General features: G+C 45.7%; 1 protein-coding gene across 1 annotated transcript in view; it reads right to left on the reverse strand.

The window, feature by feature from the left end:
• ABCB7 (ATP binding cassette subfamily B member 7) overlaps positions 1-24,188 on the reverse strand; it is a 1,379,199-nt gene that overhangs the window by 653,168 nt on the left and 701,843 nt on the right. Inside the window, exon 6 of the mRNA XM_069612580.1 lies at positions 20,991-21,259. Within this exon, the coding sequence (XP_069468681.1) occupies positions 20,991-21,259 (269 nt within the window). The remainder of the gene's footprint in view (positions 1-20,990; positions 21,260-24,188) is intronic.

Consider the following 24,188-nt stretch of genomic DNA (forward strand, 5'->3'; position numbering starts at 1 on the left):
GAATCTCTGGTATCCCATTTAAACCCCGCCACTTGGGGTACCCCAGGGCGAACCCTGGTGACGCTAGAGACCATAGAACTGCTCCCCAGGATGGAGCCACACAGACCGGGCCCCCGGAAAAAAGAAAGGTACTTACCGGAAGACCTCTTCCCACCAGACGAGCCATCTTTCGAGTGCACGAACTGAGAGAAAGTGCAGTAGAAGCACTAGTCCCAAAGATGGTCTGGGCCCAGGCACTCTAAGCAAAGAATGTTAAAGTCCACCACTGCATAGTGTACCGGGGCAGGAAGACAAATTTGAAGGACAAAGCAGGGAAATAAAAAATAAAACAGCGATGCTAGGTGCATCTGATGCCCACCGCGCGGAGAAAGGGCCTGAAGGGCACTGGGCGGGGCTCAGGAAGGCAGGGTCAAAGCCATACACACTGGCCCACATATACATTTAAATAAAATAATATTTGTTGATGCTATCATAAAGTTCTCAGGTCCCATCCCAAAGGACAGAATATCCCACAAGTATGGAGGAAATGGGACAGGGAGTAGGGCTATTAAACTTTGCATTAACAGATAGACAACTAAAAAAGATTCAAGCTTCTAAATCTAACTTGTTCCATACAGCTTTCTCCGACACAGTCCCCCATCTGAAGATCCACATCCAGCCCGATCCGATTCTACCCTGAGGCACCACCACCATGCCCCTGAATTAACCCGGTACTATGGTATATATCTAGGTCACAATAATGCACAAAGTCTTGCATTAATGGTTCCTGGATTGTTTGTATGCACCAACCTATTCTCCCCTACACTGCGAAACGCCTGTTGAAAATTGCTGCTATTCCATACAAATTAAAATAATTTAAAAAATAAAGGCAAATGGGGGTCACAGTTGCCAGGTTATATAAAACACATCTGCTACTATTTTTTTAATGGTTTTTGACTGTACTTCCTGCTGAGGAAAGCAACTGTAAGTTCCATATTGCAACAGGAGGGACGGTTCCCTATCCTGTCCAAGCGAATAACTCCAAGAGCCCTTCACCAGACCGCTCAAGAATCTTGATACTGGGGCAGCTCTTCTTTGCTACATCTGAAATGGCCTTCGATATATGGTGGCCACCTTACTAGCCCAGTCAGGCTGCTACTCACCATTTCAGCAGAACTGGAAACCTATTATTTACGCAACAAGGTACCTTATTGTGCAGTGGATATTCTCTCCTGGTTAGATCGAATTAAAACTTAATGAACAAAGTGACTAACTAAATGTGGGTAATCCTGGAGCGAGACATAATTCCACATTTTCCAAAGCCACTAAACACTGGCTTAGAAATAGGAGGTGCAAATGTGGGAGGAGTTTAACAACCTGGTACTCTGGGATTCATTTAAGGTCATTAAAAACAAACTTTGCTTTCTCCAACGTAGCAAGAGGTGGCAAGGGAGAAAACTGCTGAAGCAGACTAACAAGGCAGTTAGACATGTCAGCTCATGCTTACTAACAGAAGAACAAGTTACTTACCAACTGTAACGTTCTTTCAATTGGATGTTCCTCCTACGTATTCATCTCAGATATTCGTATCTTCAGCTTTGCTTCTTCAAAAAAATGATCCACCAAAGGGCACTGTACTCGAGGTCGCGTCGCTTATGTCCCTCGGAGGCTGCCGTCAACTTCATCCGCAGTATAAAGGGCTCGAGCCGCGCCCTTTGGCTTCAGTTCTGTTTTTTCGTATATTTTCCATTGATGAGCTGATAAGGCGTATCCCTTAGATCGTAAGCTCTCAAGGAACATTGAGTGTAAAATGCATAAACTGTATGGCAGGGTAGGATGGGAAGGTCGATGAGGAATACGTAGGAGGAACATCCAATCGAAAGAACGTTACAGTTGGTAAGTAACTTGTTCTTCGATTGGATTGTCCCCGCCCACGTATTCCTCATCTCAGATAGGCTCCCAAAGCAGTATGAATTTGGAGGAGGGAGTACCAGTAAGTATTAATCATGGGCTATATGAAGGACAGCTCTGGCAAAAAGGTTGTCATGCCCCCGGTTGAATGAGCCCTCAAGCCCATGTGGAGGATCTTTTGTAGCCAACCTATAGGATTCAGTGATTGCCAAAATTATCCATCTTGACAATATTTGTTTGGTTACTGCTAGACCCAATTTGTGTGCAGTATATCCCACAAAAAGCTGATCACATTGCCTACATTTTGCCAATCGGGAGATATAGAAAATGAGAACCCTTTTAGGGTCCAATCTGTGTATCCTTTCTTCCTCCTTACTTGCACGAGGAGGAGGATAAAAGGAAGGTAAAGTGCTTTTTTGTGACAGGTGAAAGTCTGACTATTTTTGGCAAAAAAAGAGCGTTTGACTAAGAGTAACCTTGCCCTTATGAAAAATGGTGTGAGGAGGCTTACAAGAGAGCGTCTGCAACGCACTCACCCTGCGGGCTGATGTAATTGCCACTAGCTAGAAGTATTGTCTTTAGAGTAAGGACCCTTAACAGGCAAGAATGTAAGGGCTCAAATGGAATACATGTGAGGAATTTAAAATCCAAATTGAATTCCCAGACGGGTACCTGAAAAGGGGTTGGAGGGTACACATTTGCAAGTCCTTTTAGGAACTGAATAATCAAGGGCATTTTGAAGTAAGACACTTCTTCTGAGGAACGCTTAAAAATAGATAGTGCTGCTAAGTGTCCTTTTATTGTACCAACTTGGAGACCCAAATTGGCCAAGTGTAAAAGGAAAGAAAGTACTGTAGAAGTATTACATAAGAATGGATCCAAATTTTTATCCCTGCACCAGTTACTGAACTTTTTCCAATGACACTGGTACAAGGATTTTGTTGCTGTCCTGGCCGAAAGCAAAATCTCCATTATGTCATCCGGGAGGTCCCAATACTTAGCCTTCACGCATGGTTTCTGAGAGGCTGAGATCTGAGTGTCTTGACCTCTGGGTGGGGAACCCGACCTTCCTCTTGTGAGAGAAGATCCTCTCTTTGTGGAAGACGTATTGGAGGGCAGATGACAAGTCCAGAAAGTCTGGGTACCAAGTCCTCCTGGCCCAATCCGGGGCAATTAGGATCATGGATTTCCTTAACTTTCTCAACCTCCCAATTACATGAGGAATCACGGGGACTGGAGGAAACGTGTATAGGAGTGGAAATTCCCAGTCCACTATGAACATGTCCTCTAGAGCTCCCCTCGGAGGAAAATCCCTTGAGCAGTACAGCTCGCACTTCCTGTTGACACTGGTCGCAAACAGATCCACTTGAGGGGTTCTCCAAAGGGCGAAGATCTCTTGAAGGACTTCCTGAGCCAGTGCCCACTCGTGAGAAACTGTGCTCTGCCTACTAAGAGCACCCGCTGCCGTGTTCTGCTCTCCAGCTAGGTGTACTGCCGACAGATTTCTTTTTGCATTGCCCAGAACCAGAAATGCATTGCCCCTCTACACAGTGGTAGTGACCCAACGGCACCTCTTGTTGAGGTAGTACATGGCCACTGTGTTGTCCATCATTATCAGGACATTCTTTCCCCATACAGAGGGCAGAAAGGACTTCAGCGTTAGTCTGATTGCCCTCTGCTCCAAAAGGTTAATGTGTAGTTTGGATTCCAATGGAGACCAACGACCACTGATTGTCAGATCATTGGTGTGGGCTCCCCACCCCGTGAGTGAGGCGTCCGTCACTACTGTTATCTCCGGCCATGGTTGCCAAAACGATTGTCCTTTGAGGATATTTTCCTTGCAAGCCCACCATAGAATATTTTGTGCCACTCTGGCCGGAACTTGCAAAAGATCGGACATTATCCCCCAAAAATTGGGACCATTGAGTCTTCAGGGCCAATTGAAGGGATCTCATTCTCAATCGGGCCTCTGTCACCATAAAAATGCAGGATACCATGAGGCCGAACAACCTCAGAAAATTGAAGACCCGCAAATGCTGGGCATTCTGGAACTTTGCTACCATCTGCAGAATGTGATGAGCTCTCATCTCGAGAGGCGAGGTTTTGCCTGAGGAAGTATACAGGACTGCTCCGATGAATTGGAGTCTTTGGAATTGTATCATATTTTGACTTCTTGTAATTGAGGAAGAAGCCCAGTCTGTGTAGGAAGTGGCATGTCATGTTCAGATGTTCCCGGGCTTGTTCGGATGACTGTGCCCTGATTAACCAATCATCCAAGTAAGGGTAGACATGAATCCCATCTCTCCCGAGACTCGCTGCCACTACCGCCATCAGCTTGGTGAAGACCCTTCGGGTGGAGGTCAACCCGAATGGCAGAACTCGAAATTGATAGTGAGAATTGCCAATCGCGGACCTTGGGTACTTCCTGTGCTTGAGATGGATCGGCACATGATAGTAAGCATCCTGAAGGTCCAATGATACCAACCAATCCAGAGTTGAAGAGCCAGAAGGATCTGAGAAAGTGTGACCATCTTGAACTTGTCCTTCCTGAGGAACTTGTTCAAGTTTCTCAAGTGCAAGATGGGTCTCAAAACTCCGTCCTTTTTCGGTAGGAGAAAGTATGGGGAGTATCAACCATTGTTCCTTTCCGCTACAGGTACATGTTCTATTGCACCTTTCTCTAGTAGGATTAAAATTTCCTGCAACAGGAGCGGATCTGGAATTTTGGCAACGTTGTATCCCGGTGGATGATCCTGAGGACTTTTTTGAAAGGGAAGGCAGTAACCTTGGGCTACTGTTTCCAGGGCCCAAGCATCTGAAGTAATGATCCGCCATTCATTCAAATGCAGACACATCCTGCCTGCCACCGGGGTCTTGTGGGTCAAGACCTCAGAGTGGCTTTGCGGCGGCTGCGGAAGCGGCTGCGGGGACAGTTGTCGCTGCTGGGGCTGGAATAACACTTTTTCCTCTTCCACCACGAGGGAATTTCCTTTGCTGTCCTTTGACTAGCCTGTCCCTTCCCTATCCCAAATGAGGAGTAGAATCGAAAGGGACGACACCTCCAGGAAGATGAGCCTGAGTAAGAGTGTTGTTGAGGTTGTTTTATAGAAGCGCTAAGTGACTTAGCTGCCGCTTTTGGAGGTCTGCAGCTTTTCTAAACTTTCGTCCACCTTGCTGCCGAACAACCTCAAGCCGTCAAATGGTATATTAAGTAGCCTGGCCTGCACGTCCGGTGAAAAGCCAGACTTCCTCAGCCACGCAAATCTGCATAGCACTGTGCTGGATGCCATGGACCTACTGATGCTGTCAGCAGTGTCCAGTCCTGTTTGAAGGCATTCCCCCATAGCCTCCTTTCCATCTTTCACAATCACAAGAAAACCTTCTCACTCCTCGCCATCAGGAATATGTTCAGCTGCCGCCGTCATTCAATCCCACAGGGTGTATGTGAATCATACAAGGGTACAAGTCACAGGGTGTATGTGAATCATGCAAGGGTACAAGTCACATTCGGCGATTTTAAAGCCATGCTTCCCGAAGAGAAAATCTTGCGAGACCATGCATCAATCTTTTTATCATCCCTATCTGGGGGAATTGTAGGGTATGTTGACTGTCTAGTGGCTGCTTGGACCACTAAACTTTTAGGTGATGTAATTTTTGTTAAGTATTCAGAATCAGAAGAGGGCCTGTATTTGCTCGTGAATTTTCTATTTATCGCAGGCCCAGATTCAGGGGCTTCCCATGCATCCATCACCTTCTTTTGCAGAGCTATGTGAAAGGGAAGGACAGGATCATTTTGAGGACCCTCAGAGAGAATGTCCGTCATGTCATCCTGGTGGTAACTAAGGGAAGTTCAGTTACACCGCATGAACTCAAGAACCTTATTCATAAGTCTACTATATCCTGAGTCTGCGTGATCAGCTGGGTCAAGTCTTTCAAATTCCAACTCAGGAGACGTGTCCAGACCACTTTCTGTCTATAGACACTCATACAGGTCAAGCCATCTTAGAGTGAGGATCAACTAACTGCTCGGGAACATCTTTTGTCCCAAATCTAACACCAGAAGGAGAGATGTCCTCTTCAGAGGATTGCTCTTCAAAAATGGAAGATGATTTGAAAAAATCCTGTCTAGACTCAGGATGAAAGCATTTACTTGGTGATTCAATGGGCATAGACCTTGGCTTCGACAAAGAAGTCGATTTGAGTGCCGGAATTGGAGTTGACTTCGACAAAGGTGTTGATGTTAACGACGCAGCCTTCGACACCGTCGAATGAGACCCCGATTAAAGCATTGCCGCGTGAACTGTCCACACCTTTGATACTGGCGTCGGGTAGGCCTTCGACAGAGGTGTAAAGGAAACATTCGACACCGCCTTTAATGGCGGTTGGGCACTTGGTTCCATTTTGTCGGGTGTTGCCTCCGGTTTATGCACTCGTAGGTGTGATTTACTTGAATGAGGTATCGGAGAGGTTTCCCTCAATGTTTTGCTGGTTTTTGTCCGTTTGCTCTTTGACCTCCCTCTGTCACTTTTAGAATAAGCTGGGGCATGGTCTTCACAAGATTTTTTCGAGGGGGTCTGGACCGCATTCTCAATGATTCTCATCATCGAGGCTCTAAAATCCTCCCACTTTCTAAGGGAATCATGCTTTGAAGGGCAGGTGATAACCCCTGTATCGGACGAAGAAGAGTATGAGGGAGATCAGTGATGCCTTTACTTCTATTTTATTTTTAAGGCTACTTCCTAGACCGACTCCTTGACCTCGATTTCTTCAATTTGTGTTGCAATTTATCACTCGACACAGCCAAATCTTTCTTTTTTCTCTCAAAGACGACTGAGGATTCCTACCCCACCGCCAATTTACCTCTACATTCCTTGAGAGCTTTGTTGGCCAGTGCTTGAGAGGAACCGCACTCGTCAACCCGATAGTCTGCAGCCAAGAACCAGAGGCAAACTCGATGGGGGTCGGTGATTGACTTCTTCCCGCATTTCTTAAAGCCAGTTTTGGGCATGGCAGGATTCGATGAGCAAGACATAGTTCGAAGAACTGAAGCACCGTTTTTGTGACACGAAGCGAAAGCTATCGGAAAAACAGAACTGAAGCCAACAAAGGCGGCTCAAGCCCTTTATACTGCGGATGGCATTGTTACGCCCACCTTGTCTCTGCGGGGGTATCCGGATCCTCAGCGTAACACCTTCCTCAGGTTACTTCTCTGTTAGGATTATTCTGTGGGAACAAGTTTGAGAAGCTATGAGATTAGGGGCCTGAAATCGCTAAGAACTCCCTGTGCGCTGCTCCCAAACCCCCACCCCTAATATGTGCGTGTGCTGAGGGGCGTGGTCTGCACGCATGGTGTGAATCCGCGAATCTGCCGTGCTCCTGCCCAAGATCCTGAAGCCGCCGACACTACGGTCGCAGAATCGAAATAGCAACTATAAAAAATTAAGAGGCACGTGGAGGAACCTTATTGCTCCACGCGGCCGAAATCCCAGTGGAAATCGGAGCTGGCAAAGAGGATAACTGAGCGTTTGAAAAAGCTCCCCTATGGCATCCAAGATGGCGGCGGAGGACCGCGAGGGCCAGACTCGGCGGAAGCAGATGAGATTGTGAACGTTTGCCCTCCGGATCGAGACGCACAGCAGAGACGGGGAGTCCTGGGCTGAGACCCCACGGGGGAGAGCGACCCCGACGGAAGACTGCCGAGGAGCTGGAGCGAAGACGAGACGAACGGAAGGAAAAAAGCCTACCCCTTCGGCGCTGTGAGGCGAAGAAGATCGAGGTGACCGGAGTCAGTCGACTGGGGCGCCAAGATTGCTGGCGGCTGAGGAGCGGGGACAGGCAGGTACACGAGCAGTCCCGAAAGGCTCGACACAGCACAGGGTTCCCTATCATATACAACTGGGCCCTTACCTCGCACCTGGAGGGCAGACAGCGGAACTGGGATTAGGATTAAGACCGGCAGCCCGCCCTGTCCATCTGGAACCCTCCAACGGGGCCATGTCGCCTCCTAAGAACAGATCGAAGGCCGCCACGATGGACGCTTTCACAACTGCATTCCCGAGGCAGCAACTACCGCAGGAAGCAACCCCGGCTGCGGACCCGCCACCCTGGGCGTTGGACCCCCGAGACGCTCAAATCTTGCAGGCAATTGCAGCGCTACGCACATCTATGGAAGGCATGATCGGAGAAATCAGGTCAGATATACAACTGATGAGACAAGATGCCCGCAACCTGACGGAAAGGGTAACTAGAACTGAAACGTCCCTGCAAGAAACCAGCAAAGACACATGGGAGCTAAAGGCGAAAGTCCAGGAACTGGAACGGACAGTGGCTAGACTAGAATCCCGCTCAGAGGACGCGGAGGGTGGGGCCCGCCGCAGCAATGTCCATATCCTCGGGGATCCGGAGGACATGGAAGGCCCAAACCCCACCGAATTCATCGAAACGCTGCTGATTCAAGAAATTGGGGCAGGCTCACTTACCCAGGGGTTCTCAGTGGAGCGGGCCCACAGATCCCTCCAGAAAAGACCGCCGCCGGGCTCATACCCACGCCTGATAATTGCAAAAATTCTGAATTTCCGTGACAGGGAGGTGATATTACGGTTCTCAAGAGAAGGAGGGGTGATAAAGAGGAATGGCTCCGTAATAGTTATATATCCAGACTACACCCCCACGGTGCAACAATCGCGGAATTCCTTCATACCTATAAATGCCAGGTTACGGAAACTCAACCTGAAATACATGTTGTATCCGGCGAGACTTAAGATACTATATAAAGGGAAGGCAGTCTTCCTAGAAACCCCAGCTGCAGCTAATATGTGGCTTGAGCATAATAACCTGGCGACGACACCGAAGAACCTGAGAAGGGGTCCATATGACTAAGGAATGACTGAATCTATGGAAGGGACCGTACCAACAAGCTGGAGATAAGGTCAGCGAAACATCACTTAAAGCTGCAACAAGCTGAAGTCTTGATTGGGCAGGAGCACGAAGGCCCAAGCGCGAGACCGTCAACGACCCACCACGCCTAGAACAGTGCAGGCCAAATGCCTACACACCACCCGTACCGAAAGGCCTGGCGAGGCCCCCGAGGCTCGGGAGCCCCTGAGCGTCGTGAGTTCAAAACGACTGCTGGGGGCAGTTACTTGTTTTGTTTTTTGGTTAATGCATCCTCCATGTTGGAGGATGTGAAGGTTCGTAAGTCTCCGATGGTTAAGCCTACGACAAGGGACGAGAGGACGGAAACACTGAAGATATTGGACCTAAGCCTATTACAAATGGGGAGTGATGGGGACACAGCCGCATCAGCATACAGCCCTTGCAGGAGTGGGATTGCTCCCAGACCCCCTAAGAGACCACCATGGTTGTACAAATTAAGATAATGACATGGAATGTGCGGGGCCTGGGCACATATCTCCGCAGAAACAGAATCAAGTCCTACCTGCAGCGGAAGAAGGTGGACATTGCTCTACTACAAGAGACACATTGCTCTGCCGAGTTGAAGGCGAAGCTCAACGAACACTCGGTGGGACAGGGTTTTGGGGCTTCCTATTCCAGATTTGCAAGAGGGGTCTACACCTGGATCGGCCCCCACGTACCTTTTCAACTCACAAAAATGGATAAGGATCCTGAAGGCATATATGTGGTACTATGGGGGACACTTGAACAAAGGGAAGCGTGTATAGTGAACTCATACTTCCCCAACAACAATATCCCACTACACCTGAAAGATCTGAGCTCCAAAATGCTACAGTACAGAGATGCCTTCTTTTTATGGGGAGGGGACTTTAACTGCGTCCATGATCCAATGCTAGACAGGTCCAGCCCCACAACGAAGGGCCCTTCAACGGCCACCACATCCCTGAAAACCACGACCAATGATTTGGACCTGGCGGACGTCTGGCGGCAGCTGCATCCAGGTGAGAGAGGTTACTTGTTTTACTCGTCTCCACATGCCCTCCATACCCGGCTAGATTACCTCTTCGTGGGCAGGGAACATTTACCTCAGATGGGGAGTGCGCAATATCTGGGAAGAACTATTTCAGATCATTCGTCACTGTTAATTGAATGGAATCAGACCGGCCCGAGACCACCCATCCCCATGTGGAGGATGCCTGCGGAGGCCTTGGGGACCAGGCGTTTAAGGATGAGCTACACGAGTCCATAGACAATTTCATAACCGAAAACACTGGGAGTGTAGAACACGTCAGCACGCTATGGGACGCCCTGAAGGTAGTGGTGCGGGGGGGAAGTCATTGCTAAAGCGGGCGGTATTAGGAGACTTATGCGCAGCGAGCTAGACGAGGGAGAATTGAAAATCACGGCACTGGAGGCAGCCCCGATAGACACCCCACAGAGAGAAGATGATCTTAGAACTTTGAGGGAGAACTGCAACGATGCATGGAACAGGCTATCAAAATTCGATTTTATTACTAGAACCAATAGGACACACGCCGAGGCAGACAAACCCGGCCGACTGTTAGCTTGGCTTTGCAAAAAAGAACACGCCAGACATATAACCACTGTATTGAAAGACCAACTCGATGAAACTCACAACACTCAACAGGGTGTCAATGACACCTTTAAGAATTTCTACGAACAATTATATTCCCATGCGGGCCAGATTCCCCCGAGATCAAATACAGGACACTTTAGATGAGATATGCTTACCCAAATTAACCCCTGCATGTTCTGAGGCTTTAGATGGGGACATCACACCCGATGACATTACGGAGGCAATTAGATCCCTGGCGACGTGTAAGACCCCGGGCAGCGATGGGTTGCCCACAGTTTTACAAGGCATTTGAACCCTCCTTGACGCCACTATTGCGTGAAGTCTTCCGAGAATCCTATGAATGTGGGAACCTCCCCGTTAGCATGAGAGAAACTTTGGTGGTCCCCATACTTAAACCCACAGATAGGTGCGACTCTTACCGCCCGATTGCGATGATAAATTACGATGTTAAAATACTTACGACAATCCTAGCCAACCGACTAGCCAGAGTAATTGGAGACTTAGTGCATGAGGACCAAAATGGTTTTGTACCAGGTCGTAATACGACCATGAACCTGCGTAGGCTCCAACATATAATAACCCATACCAACACAAGCAAAGAATGCTATGCACTACTGTCCTTAGATGCTATTAAAGCATTTAATTGAATATATTGGGAGTGGCTAGTGGTGGTCCTGGAGCGGTTTGGTTTCGGTCAGGGGTTCATTAGATGGATCAAAATATTGTACAATGGACCAAGGGCTCGAGTAAAATCTGGGAGATATGCATCAGAGTCGTGGGACATCCGCAGAGGCACCAGGCTGGGGTGCCCACTCTCACCCATTCTGTATATACTGGGCCTGGAGCCCATCGCTCTCTTTTTTAGGCAGCAATTCTTCGATGCAGGCATTCGGGTTGGAGGGGTAGACCACATCATCTCCTTATATGCCGATGATGTGCTGATATATGTCAATAATCCCCTTCTCAATGTACCAACAATGCTGGACGTTTTAGACAATTACGCCAAGGTCTCGGGCATAAAATTCAGCAGAGCCAAGTCCTGCTTGTTCCCGCTCGCGGGACAGAAGGGAAAGGCCATTACGGAACTTCCTCTGGTGGGCATAACCTGGCAGACCACTTCATTCCGATACCTTGGGATTCAGATTCTACACACCCCAGAACTAATGCACGATCATAACACTAGAGCGGAGATCCCAGCGCTACGTAAGTCCATGGGGTTCTGGTTTAAGCTGCATTTATCCATGATGGGCAGGGCCTCCAGAGTCAAAATGATTGTCCTCCCCAGGTTCCTGTATGTGTTCCAAAATGTGCACTTCTATATTACGAAACCTTTCTTCTGTTTGCTGGATACAATAATCCGGGATTTCCTATGGGGGAGGTGCAGGCACCGGGTGGCCCTGTCCACATTAGTCGTACGATACAAATCGGGTGGGATCCAACTGCCTAATTTAGAGAAATACTACCTGGCCGCCCAGTTGGGCTTTGTATCAAAATGGTTAGCAGACGAGGTCACTTCAGAGACCCCTCTGTTGCAGTCCATGATCTCCCCGTTACGCTTAAAGGAATTGATCTGGGGCCCTCAGACCCTGATAAGCAACCCACCCTTCCTGGTGACCCTGGGTAGGAAAATATGGTACAGAACCTCCGTGATTATGAAACTAAAGCAAACATATTCCCCGGAAATGCCACTACTCTCGGGGCTGAATAAGACGGATACCGATCTAAATAGTGTCAGGCTATGGGAGGGAAAAGGAATCTACACATGGGGAGACCTGTATGAAGGGGGGACCTTTCGGGAGTTCTCCGAGTTACAGGCGGAGTATGATATTCCCTCCAGTCAATACCTATGGTATTGGAAGACTGTTTGCCCGAACGAATTGGGAAAATTGGCCAGAGGAACCAGACATGAACCCCTTTATAACGCTGCTTTATAGTTTGGGAGAGGGTGGAAGAGTGGTGTCCCAAATATATGGCCATCTAAGTGATACACCTAACCCCCGAAGCGCAGAACTACGGTCCACATGGGAAACTGATATAGGGCGGGAACTAACAGAGAGCGAATGGGACAGGGCACTGTCATTCTCTGGAGAGGTCTCTAGAAATCACCGATTTTGACTGATCCAGATCAACGTGTTATACCGCACCTATCTGACCCCGAGTAGATTGGCCAAATTCAACAACAATGTGCCGCCAAACTGCACTTGGTGCGGAGCTGATCACGCGGACTTAATCCACATGCTATGGACCTGCCCCAAGACCCAGACTTTCTGGTCCAAAATAAAACAAATGTGCGAGGAGGCGGGTCACATCAGGTACGAATGGACCCCACATGAGTGTCTCCTGGGCACCTATCGTAGGTTAGCTAAACTCAAACATTCAGTCAAACTAATGGATTTGGCATGCATAATGGCGAAAAGGACTATGGCTATGTCATGGAAAAAACCCGCAGGTCCGATTTTCACAGTGTGGCGTAAAGAACTTGAGAAATGGGCGAACGCCGAAACAAAGGCTTGGGAAGAGAGCGTAACCAGGTCTACTGAAGACTCGAGTATGGCGCTGGTTGCATGGAAAGATACCATGACAAAACTGTTCCACTCCCCTGATGATAAACCTCCTTGAATAACCCGCAGGAAGCACACCCGACCACTGCGGAAAAAAGACACCAGCTTCAATAGGTCCATCGTGAGACACAATGACCTCCTGGTCTGGTCCATGTCCCCCCTCCCCCTTCCCACGACAGGAGCATCCGCCCTGTCGGTCATCAGTGAAACTGGACTTGGCTCGACACCGGAGACAGTTACTGTTCATTGTTGTTTGAACTTATTGTTTAACATGTTGCTGTAAGTATGCAGACTTGTTTATTGATACTGAAGCTGGCACCAGAAAGAGGTGCAGTGTTTGTGAATATAACAAAATGCCAATAAACAAATTTTAAAATAAAAAATATGTGCGTGTGCTCACCTTGTATGCAATGAAGAGAGGCTCTCCATCCTGCTTTTTCTGAGACTCAGCAGGGGTGCAATTGTCCGTTAGGGCCAGTTACTTCACTGATCCTCTTGAAGCCCAGAAATGCTGTGGCTTAGATTGTCTTTGCCTTAGGAGACAATCCTGTAATTGTTATAAGGAACTTCAGTCTTATTCCTCCGAGAGTTCTTAATTTGCAGTCTTTCTTAGAGTAAAGTCTTTATCTGGGTACCTTCCCTTGTCTTGCTGAAAAATTGTGTTCTCTTCTTTTACAGATGCAGCGGAGCTGAATCGGAGCGGCCTGTGGATGAGCTGATAACTGGAGCCAGGAGAACAGCTGATCCGCCGATTCGGGTGGCAGAAGCGCCGGCCGGGTGCAGAGGAGGGGCCGCGCGGCACTGCGAACAGCTGGCATGTGTTTCCAGGCAGAGGCGCGGGCCCGATGCTGAGGAGGGGCCACTGCTGAGCCGCGGTTAGCTGTGCTGTGGAAGGCAGAGGTGCAGGCCCGATGCTGAGGAGGGGCCACTGCTGAGCCGTGGTCAGCTGTGTTGTGGAAGGCGGGAGATGCTGCCGGAGCTCCGATGCTGGTAACAGTTGAGCTGTCCATCGGAGCGGGTCACAGGTAAGTATTGTTGCGGAGAAGTCCGCCGAACGAAACTGGATTATTATGAGCATGCAATATGCTCCAGGTCAGCGGTGAGCGTCTGCTGTTCACAACAGTAGCAACGCGAAGCGTGGGCTCTTGCCTGGGTGTGGCTTATATAGCCAGCCACACCCAGGGCTGAGATAACAACTAGCCCGCTGCTTTCAGTGCCTTGATACTTGTTCCTCCTCCATGTTGGATTATTCTTCAAGAGTTGATGGCCATAGTTGGTTCCAGATGCGCCATGCTCTGGCCCAACTGAGTCCGGATTTCTTCTTGTGTCTGGTGATGCAGGAATGTGAAGGCCTATGAGAGGGTTTTGTGGCCTGTATGTATGAGTAGGCTAATGACTTGATGGGGGCTGGGACACCTAAGATAAAGGTCGTGACAGGAATCGACGCTCGACGGCAGTCTCTGACGGACATCAGCGACACGACCTGTAACCCTCTGTATACCCTCCCTATACACCAATCCAAGCTATAACCATACCCTGAAATCTCTACCTTATTTATATACATATTGTTGTCCCATATTACTGCTGTATCCCCTTGTTGTACAGTGCTCTGTGCTTCACAGCTAGGCTTGTGTGACAAAAAGCTAAGAGCCTAAATACATACATAGACCACGGTGAGGTGGATACATCCTTAGGAAGACCGCTTAAAGTCATGAAATGAACTCTAGGACAAGGCAGTACTCAAACTACCCAGTTGGAGGAGAGTTCCAGATGGTCTGGGCACAGTTAGAGAATTACCGTTCTATTGTTTGTTGCTTTCTGAATATCAGTTTCAAGGCAAAATATGACCTTTTGGACCAAGGGTGCTCTTGTCAAATGATATGGTAACTTAGAGAATTGTAATTAGGTCCTAGAAGGAAGGCATGTGATTAGTAGACAGTGCAAGAAAGAGAAACTGGTCATCAGAATGTGGGTGATCCTGATTCTTTACGGAGAATTCCTGAGCTAAGGTATGCTACGTGCTGCAAAGTATATAGTCGAAGGAATAGGATTAAGCAATATGGTTCAATCCCTTCAATTGAGCCTTTTTCTAATGTGTAAAGGTTGCTTGACAGTGTCGTTTTTATAGTGGAGATGGCCAACTGTATGAGCAAATATTCAAATGGGATATATAAAGCATAGGGGCACGTGGCTTTTTTCTGGCATTTGTTGGACGCTGCATATGCACTAATCGCAAATTCAGTGTTTTCTATATTTTTGTCCCATTGAAAGATTGTAAACCTACATTTCTGCTTGCAAAAGCATCTGTATGAAAGGTAAAGGGCTATTGACAGCGGTCCAGCAGCTTCAGATGTAATACATTTTGCCCTCAACTACTCGATTTCTTAACAGTACAGCAGCTAAGCATGCAGCTCTGGATTGAAGTAGGTCTGATACTGCACTGGTTTTCCTCTCCTTTCCCAGAAGTTCACTGTCTCCAGAGCTCTGGTTCTCTCCAGGTTTGGCTTCTGTAACAGTCTCTTTTAAAATCGACCCGCCTCTACTCTCCGTCCTCTGCAACTCATCCAGAACAGGACTGCAAGACTTGTCCTTGGCCTCAAGCCCAGGGATAGTTTACCTCCAGCACTGAAATCTCTCCATGGATGCCAGTGGCTGCAAGGATCAAATTCAAAACCCTTTGCATTGTCCACACGGCCTTCTGGGGCCTGTGACCAACATATCTCCAGCTTTCTCTTCAGAAGTATCTTCCTTCAAGCTCTTCGCTCCTCCGCCGCCAACTCCTTGAGGGTCAATCGCTTTTCTAAGCAAGGAGTTGGGGGCAGATCTCTCTCTTCAGGTGGCGCCTCCCTCTGGAACAGCCTCCCTGTGTCTCTGAAACTTGACCAGAACCATCTCCGGTTACGGAAGCAGTTCAAGACTTTCCTATTTGCTTCTACCTTCTATCTCACACTTGGTACACAAAGAGAGGGGGAGTTTTCTAGAAAGCAGTAATGAAGAGACTAAACACTTAGACAAAAACATGGGGGATCCATACTGCTGAAAATGCAATTAGAAAAGTACTTAAATGATTTCAAAGTGTACCAGCAAGGTATCACTAAATTTTGAGTTACTGTAAACTCCAGAAGCAATCAAGGTAGTCTCCTGATTGAAAAAGCATGTTTATTTTGTAGAAAATATTATGAACACAGGGTGCATAAAAACTTGAGAAATATTTTATATAGATATAAAATAACTGTTCAAAAATGAGAAATATACAAGAAAGGAGTACTCAAAAAAGGGTTACACAAAGAGAAACATAAAAGCAATTGTCAAATTGTCATGATTCAAAATTTGTGAGAAACAAACAAAAGAGTTAACAAGAAGTTACAAAAGCTGACTGGTGACCACAACTTAAGCCAACACTCATCAATTCGGCTTGAATTCAGCCATAACATTTTTAGTTAACAGATTCATTCAACTGACAGGTCTGCCTACGTGTATGTGTCAAACAAAGGAATAATAAAAAAACTTAAATTTAGACAGACATCTTAAACACGTTTGGGCAAAAGAGCCACCTGTCTGGCAAATTATTTTCAAAGAACAAATTACAGTTGCCTTCCTCAATCGGCTCCCCAGCAATAGGAGGCATGTCACATGTCAACCTAACGTGGTTGTTCAGTGACGTGGCCCAATAGGAGGTGCTCTTCAGACACCGCCTCCCCCCTTTTTCACTCAGCTATATGCCGGCATTTTCTACCTCGATTGCTTCTGGAGTCTACAGTAACTCAATATTTAGTGATACCTTGCTGGTACACTTTGAAATTATTTAAGTACTTTTCTAATTGCATTTTCTATCTCACACTTCCCTGCTGATCTCCTGTCTGATACTGCACTGGTTACCTGGCAACCCTTTGAACCACGGACCCAGGTCCCTGCCCTCCCAGTTGCACATCTGCACTGCCTCCTGACAACCCTGCACTTGGGGCGGTATCTACAACCCTACAGTCCCCCTACCTGCACATATCCAACACTTGATGTCTGCACTTAACCCCTGGTGGCACTTTTTTTTTCTATGTCTTGATCCTATGCCTTGCACTTCTCCTCCCCTTCCTCTGGCACTTTTCCCCTTCCCTCCCCCCTGCACATGCACAATATCAATGTTACTTGGCCTAGTAAGATCGCTGTCTTGTCCTCGTTTTGTTCCCCTCCCTTGCCTTTTCGCGCCTTGAAACACTTATGTATAGGCACTCCAAAAATAACATCCATCATATCATGTCTTTTCTTTTGTAAAGAAAATGTTAAGTAACTGTTTTGTTAAGAAATGGTTGAGACAAGTAGTACCATGTTAATAATTGTATTAAGATAATTCCTAGAACAGATTATATTAAAATTTGCCAGATTTGGGGATGTAATCCCAAACTATTGTCTTTAGTAATGTTCATTTAATTGTCAGTCTCATACTTTACACAATATTTTTAATGTGGATATCTGTGACAAGTATTTTTGCTTCCACAACAAAAAGGTCTAAAACAGTCTATCTGGCAAAGCCAGTGAAAACTGCTCTATCGTTTGGTTTTCAGCAAAGAATAAACGAGAAGAAGTTTAGAGACACTGTTGCTGATGCTTACAGGATTTAAACCCACACCAGATAATTAAACAAAAGATAATTTGATCACAATTAAAATACTTTTTCTTGTAAAATTCTTTTAGTTCCCACACTTGGCTCAGGTCTCTAGCGGATATTTACATGCTGGAAATGAAGCCACTGCTCAGATGAAGCACTATCTGATGTCTGATGATGATAACCCATATACTGATCAGTTACCCTAGCAAATCGCCCAGTTCATTGAAACACTGTATCTGGCCCCTCCTTGTGCATTAAGTTAAAGTATGCTGACACTAATGCTATAAAGTGTGAATTGCTCAATACGGGTTCTATAGTAAAACATTCTACAGAAAATGCAGATTATATTCTTGCCCATCAGATGTATATACTCGCCATCTCAGAAACTTGGCTCCATAAGGCTGCCGGTCCATCACTCTCTTTGCTGTACCAGTAGGGTATTGGTTTTGGGAGTTGACAGGAACGGAGCAAAGGTGAGGGTGTTGCTTTAATTTGTAGATCCTGACTGGATATGCATGCGGTGAGGCTACAGGGTCCACTGGGTTGTGACATTATGTCTTAATATTAACAGACCCTTATACAATTGTCTAGTTGACATTGCTTTATAGACCACTATATATATGCCCAACTTTCATGACCAACTTCTTGCTATGCTGCTCCCGCTGCACAAGCCCAGTTTGAGATTTATTCTATGTTGTGATTTCAATCTTTGCTTGGCCAATAGGGCAGACTCGATTGCCTTATCTGTGGTCTTCTTTGATGGTATTGGGCTTTGTTTAACATGTCCGATGACCAGCTCACTTAAATGGAAATACTCTGGATTGGCTTGTTAGTTATAATACTAGCATAGAAGTTGATCTCTTCCCTTGCCCCTGTTCTGCCCATAATTTCATTCATTTCACGATTGTGTCAGCCTTGCGGGTATAAAAATAAAAGAGAAAAAAACTAAAATGACCATCGTGTCTCGAAATGCCCAGAGTATTACTATTGATATAATCACTCCCCACCTATTGCTCCATTGCTGTATAATTGGGATAACTATAAGACCTCTTATGAATTGGCTTTGGCATATCAGACCACATTGTCAGAGCCTGTAAAGTAAATTGCCCCACTTAAGACCCGCCATTTACCAATGAAGAAAAGAAAATCAATGTATTCACCAGAGATACATAGTTTGAAAACTATTAAGCGTAAGGCCTATGGTATAAGGTCCAAGGCTAGAACTCCAGAAAATAGAAAAGCCTTTGCTATAGCAGCAAATAAACAACCTTGCCATCATTGAAGGAAGCAAGCCTAATGAAGTAAAGTTTATCAAAGATAGATCATCGTGCATAAAGAGCAGAAAATGAAGGAGATCAAAAGGCTGATGCATCCTTAATTATGCTGGATAAGCCTGAGTTGTTTATGTTTAGAGCTGTTTTGGAGACAATGGTCATTGACATTGTTGCAGGTGATGGTTGTCCAGCAGCCATGGTTAAGGCTTATGCACCATCTCCGATTCCGAACATCACTAGATATATCAACACATCCTTTCTTGAGGGCCATGTGCCAGACCTTATGAAACAGGTATAGGTTGTTCCCTTACTAAAAAAAAAAAAAAACCTAATATGGATCCTCATATTGCCTCCAACTATAGACCCATTAGCAATGTTCTTTACCATGTGGCATATTTGCAGGTACAAGAACATATGGTTAAAAACAACTTAGTGGGCAAACGACAATCGGGATTCAGACACCTTGCTGGACTTGGAGGCCAACATTTTGCAAGTCATGGATAATGTCAGCATTGCATTATTGATGTTATTTGACTTACCTGCCGCCTTCAATTTAGTTAATCATACCATACTTGTTGATTGGCTTTTAAACAATGCCTTCTTTTCACTGATCGTGGTTAATGGTTAAGATCTTTCTTGCCCGATCGTTTAGTGAGTGTTCAGTGGTTCTGCAGTAGCAGACGCAGTTAATGTTCCTATGGTGCTCCAAAGGGGTCATGTCTAACACCTAACCTCTGTGACATATTTACCAAATTATTGTTTGAGTTGCTGGACACATGGGAATAAGGTATACCAATTATGCCGATGTTACGCAATGCCCAATCCCCATTTCAGGAGACTATGAAAGAGATACAGAACAGACCAATGAAGTTTATTCTTCTATACAGCAATGGATGGTGCATAATGGAATAGTCAAATCATACAAAAACAGACATAATGCTTGCTGGCACAGTTAAGACAATAAATAAGTTGGGTTCAGAATACAAAAGCTTTATCATTGCTGGCTGTACCATTGCCACTTTACAGAAAGTTAAAACTCTAGGAGTTTTAGACATGTAGCGGACTATGAAATTGCACATGATTATCATGGTGTCTACATCTGCCTATCATCTCAAACTACTAAGTCTATTGCAACCCTTCCTAAACAAAAAGAGCTGTGCTAACATTGCTAGAGCCATTATTGGAGCCAAACTGGACCATTGTGGCAGCATGCCGCATGGAATTAGCAAGGAAGAAATATCTGAATGGCAAATTATTCAAAACAGCGCAATACATTTGGTGGAAGGTCTAGGGAAGAGAGCACATATCTCAGGCCAGAAGAGCACTTCACTGGCTGCCAGTGGAGGCGAGCATTTCATTTCAACTTCTCACTGACGCATAAAGGCCTGTTTGGGATCAGTCCAGCGTATCTGGCAGAAAGGATTTCCTGGCTACCTGCTTGCAGGATATTAAGGTTGAATGCCACAAATCTGTTGACTGCGCCGTAATAGAGGCTAAGAGCGCCTTCCATTGTGCAGCACCAAATCTCCGGAACACCCTACCATCTGACTGGAGGTGTTGTCGCTCACTGGCCCCGTTAAAGCAGCCTTAGAAACCCACTTGTTTGCTTAGTATTTGATGTAGCCTCCAGGTTCCTAGACTACTGCGACCCGCTTTGGCTGGATGATGACTGTTTGTCTTGGTAAGAATCCTGATGCCCACATGCTTGTTGTGTTTGGCGCTATACAAATAATACATATATAGTTGCATGGTGTTCCACATCTGTGTCTGGTCCTTAAGTGCCTTTGTGGGCAGACCCCACTTTATTTATCTAATAAGCTATCCCCTTATGCTCTGATCAAAATCTTGCGCACGATTGCACAGCACCTGCTGACAATTCCACCTGTTAAATGTAAGACAGGAGATCAGAGCAGAGGCTCTTGCTCCGGAATGCTCTTCCCCCTTATAGTTGGTTTATTGCCCTCCATCTCTATCTTTTGAAAGACCTACCAATCCATCTATGCGTAGAATCATTTGGTTGACTGTTACGCAGTGCACCTATAGGCAATTCAATGTTATTTGGTCTTTGGTATAGCCCATTATAAATACTAAAATCCAACCTCACAGTAACATCAACTGGCAAAAATCACACTGCATAATAGCAAACTCACCAAAATGCTACTGACAAGGGCCACTTCAAACATGGTGGGCCCCAGATTGAAGACCAAAGCACTGAGGACGAAGCTGATTCCACGTGTTCCTCGGTCGATGGCTTTGGAGAGTGCTCCAGTCTGCCTGGTCAAGTGAAATCCCAAATCCAGGTTATGGAGGTGGAGGAAGACATTCTTTGCTATCCTCCGTATCGAATTCTGGGCTACTTTCCCAAACACTGCATTTCTCATCTCGTTGAATAAGGCAGACCCAGCTCTTGATATGCCATCTAAAACAAAACCATAAATAGGGATGATTTGCATATACCATGAATGCTTACATAAATCCCATTCTATTTCAGGCACAACGTTAACTTTCCAACATAAGTTTCAAGAAGAGTAGATGGCAATGAAACCAAGGTAATTAACATAATGGAGACCATCTGGATGCTTTATGAATACCCATGTTTCAGTCATCATTAAGCCACCACTATGCTTTACATTCCTTTTAAAAAAGAACATAGGAATTACAAAGGTCACCACAGAGAATGGCAAAACACTTTAAAATAAAATGAAACGCAGAACAATAGCTGTAAATTAACCAATCCACTTGCTTTTGTTTTTATTATCCAGATCCAAGACACAATGGTGTGATACATTTACTGGCCTCATAAATAACTTAATGTGATTTATATGCCATAGCCACCCTCTAGTTAAGGTGAAACCCATCATACAAAGGAAAAGCAAACTTTCTATGGTTGATAAATTTTGAGACGTAGGACGGATCAGCACAATGTTTGACATTCTAATATTCGGGCCTCCCCCAGGACTGGAAGATTTCATGCAAATCCGTGTTACGGTTCAAAAGATGTAAAGGGTCAGAAAAATGATGTGTTTTTCACTTTTCCATTCATTTTCTCAGAGTGAAAAATGTCAAATATTTGCTCATGTGCACAGCCCAATGGATTTGTGCCAAATAAGGAACAGGCCGGTGACAAAGCACTCCAAGAAAATCTTTTGTTGATTTGGTACAAATCCATCCAGTAATGTTTTTACAAACAAAATGTTTAGTGCACAGCAGGGTGCCCCTGTAGCCAAAAAATGTATTTCATCTCCCATGATGCATTGCTGGTGGAAAGGTTTTACAGTTCTGGAAGTCTGTCATTACACAATTCAAGAATCAAGTTCCAAATAGACATGGAAAGTTACGTAAAATGATGTAAAGGGTGTACATTGAGTAGTTTGAAGCAGACAGCATGTGGGCAGGGTAATGAAGAATGCTTGGTGAGGGTTGGAGGCTTGGGGAAAGTGTTTTAGGCGTCTTGCCGAGATCGAGAGAGAGCAGAGCATGAACGGGCAAAACAAAAAAGGGCAGGTACTCCAAGACATTCATTACTTACCATAATCTTATTTCTGGCACTTGCATCTGCTTAGATTCACATGTTGTGCATATAGTCCAACATCTGGTGTTAATCGCAGAGTATTACATCTTTGTATCCAAGTTCGAAAAGGGACGTCGATCTGGGTGTGTCTGTAACAGTACTCCTACTGTGACATGTAGTGTTCCCATGATCCCTCACGCATCGAGGTCCCACCAGTTTTTGTTCTGCCAAGAGGGAGCCTGAAGAGGATGTGTGAGTGAGTACAGAAGGATAGGAAGGTGTAAGATGTCTATGTCCCTTCAACTCCAAGAGAGGAGGAAGAAGGGTGCTTGCAAATCTAAGCAGATACAACCACCAGAAATAGGATTACGGCAAGTAATGGATGCTTTCTGATGTTTGCAAATCTGCATAGAATCACATGCTGTGCATAGACTAGCGAGCAGTACCAGAGGATGGTGATCGGATGTTTGAAGGAACAGCAATAAAAAGATGTCTTAACACCGCCTGAGGCTCAGTCTTAGAATGAATATCTAAGCAGTAACGTTGTGTCAAGGTGTGATTAGAACTTCAGGAAGCCGCTTTGCAAATATCATCTAGAGGAATATTTGCAATGAAAGCTACAGTAGCTCCTGTGCCTTGATGAGAATGTGATTTAGACATCAAAGGTAATACTCTGACCGTGTAACACATCTGGATACAGTTAAGAATCCTGGTTTAGATTGACGACAGAGGCCACATTCCCTTCTCTACCAGTGCCCATGGAGACAAAGAATTGAACTGTTTTCCAAAGTGGTTTAGTTTTGAGGTACTACATCACTGCTCTCCTAACATCTAGTGTACGGTGACATCTTTCAACTGAATTAGTTGGATTTTGAAAGAAAGATTGAAGTTGTATGGATTGATTTAGATGGAATTTTGAGATGAATATAGGTGCAAATCGTACTTTGTACTTATGAATGGTAACAAATGGGCCTTGAACTGAGAGAGCTTGCAGTACACTTACCCTTCTAACGGAATAGCTATCAGAAAGTAGTATTATAGGTTTGAACCTAAAGACTAGTCTTGTGCATTGGCTCAAAAGGAGGGTCCTTAAGTTTAGTATGGTCGGCATTGAAGTCCCATCTGGGAGTTGGATAACAAATAGGGGGTGAAGTCTTTCTACCCCTTCTATAAAAGAATTGATTACAGGGACTTTCCACCAAGACATCTTGCTTTGAGAGGTGTTGTAAGCAGAAAGGGCAGCCATGTGGACCTAATTTAGCGAGTTAAAAACTGATCCTGAGTCTAAGAAGTGAATTAGGTAAAGGACTGTGTGTGGGCGAACAGTCCATAAGGATGTTACGAGTACCACACTAAATGACAAAAAACGTTTCCATTAACTGAAATAATGCCCGGTATTTGGGTTACATGCCTCTTCAAGAATGGCCATACAGCTTTTAGGTAGCTGAACTCTATGACCTCAGAAGCCAAGCTGCTAAGTTGAGAGTTTGAGGGCATGGGTGCAGTTTGTCTCTTGATCTTGGGACAGCATGTTGTAGGGGCAAGGCAGTTTCAATGGAGGGCAAAGTGACATTGTCATGAGATGCGAGAACATTAGCTGACGAGCCCACATTGGTGCTATTAGGATACGTCTGCATTTCATGACAACTACTAGATCGTCCCACTGACCGCATGCTTCACACCATTGCTCGAGAGCCACTCTTGCTTCGGACATGCGCAGACAGGCGTGTGGCACCAGAAAAATGAGGAAGCCATCATTCCTATCAAACACGTGGGTTTCCTTACAGCTATCAGACGACCGGCTACATATTGAGAGAATTGGAACATGTTTTGGACT

This window comes from Ambystoma mexicanum, chromosome 5p, assembly GCF_040938575.1.
Source record: "Ambystoma mexicanum isolate Mex_15411 chromosome 5p, UKY_AmexF1_1, whole genome shotgun sequence".
In the NCBI taxonomy this organism is placed as follows: Eukaryota; Metazoa; Chordata; class Amphibia; order Caudata; family Ambystomatidae; genus Ambystoma; species Ambystoma mexicanum.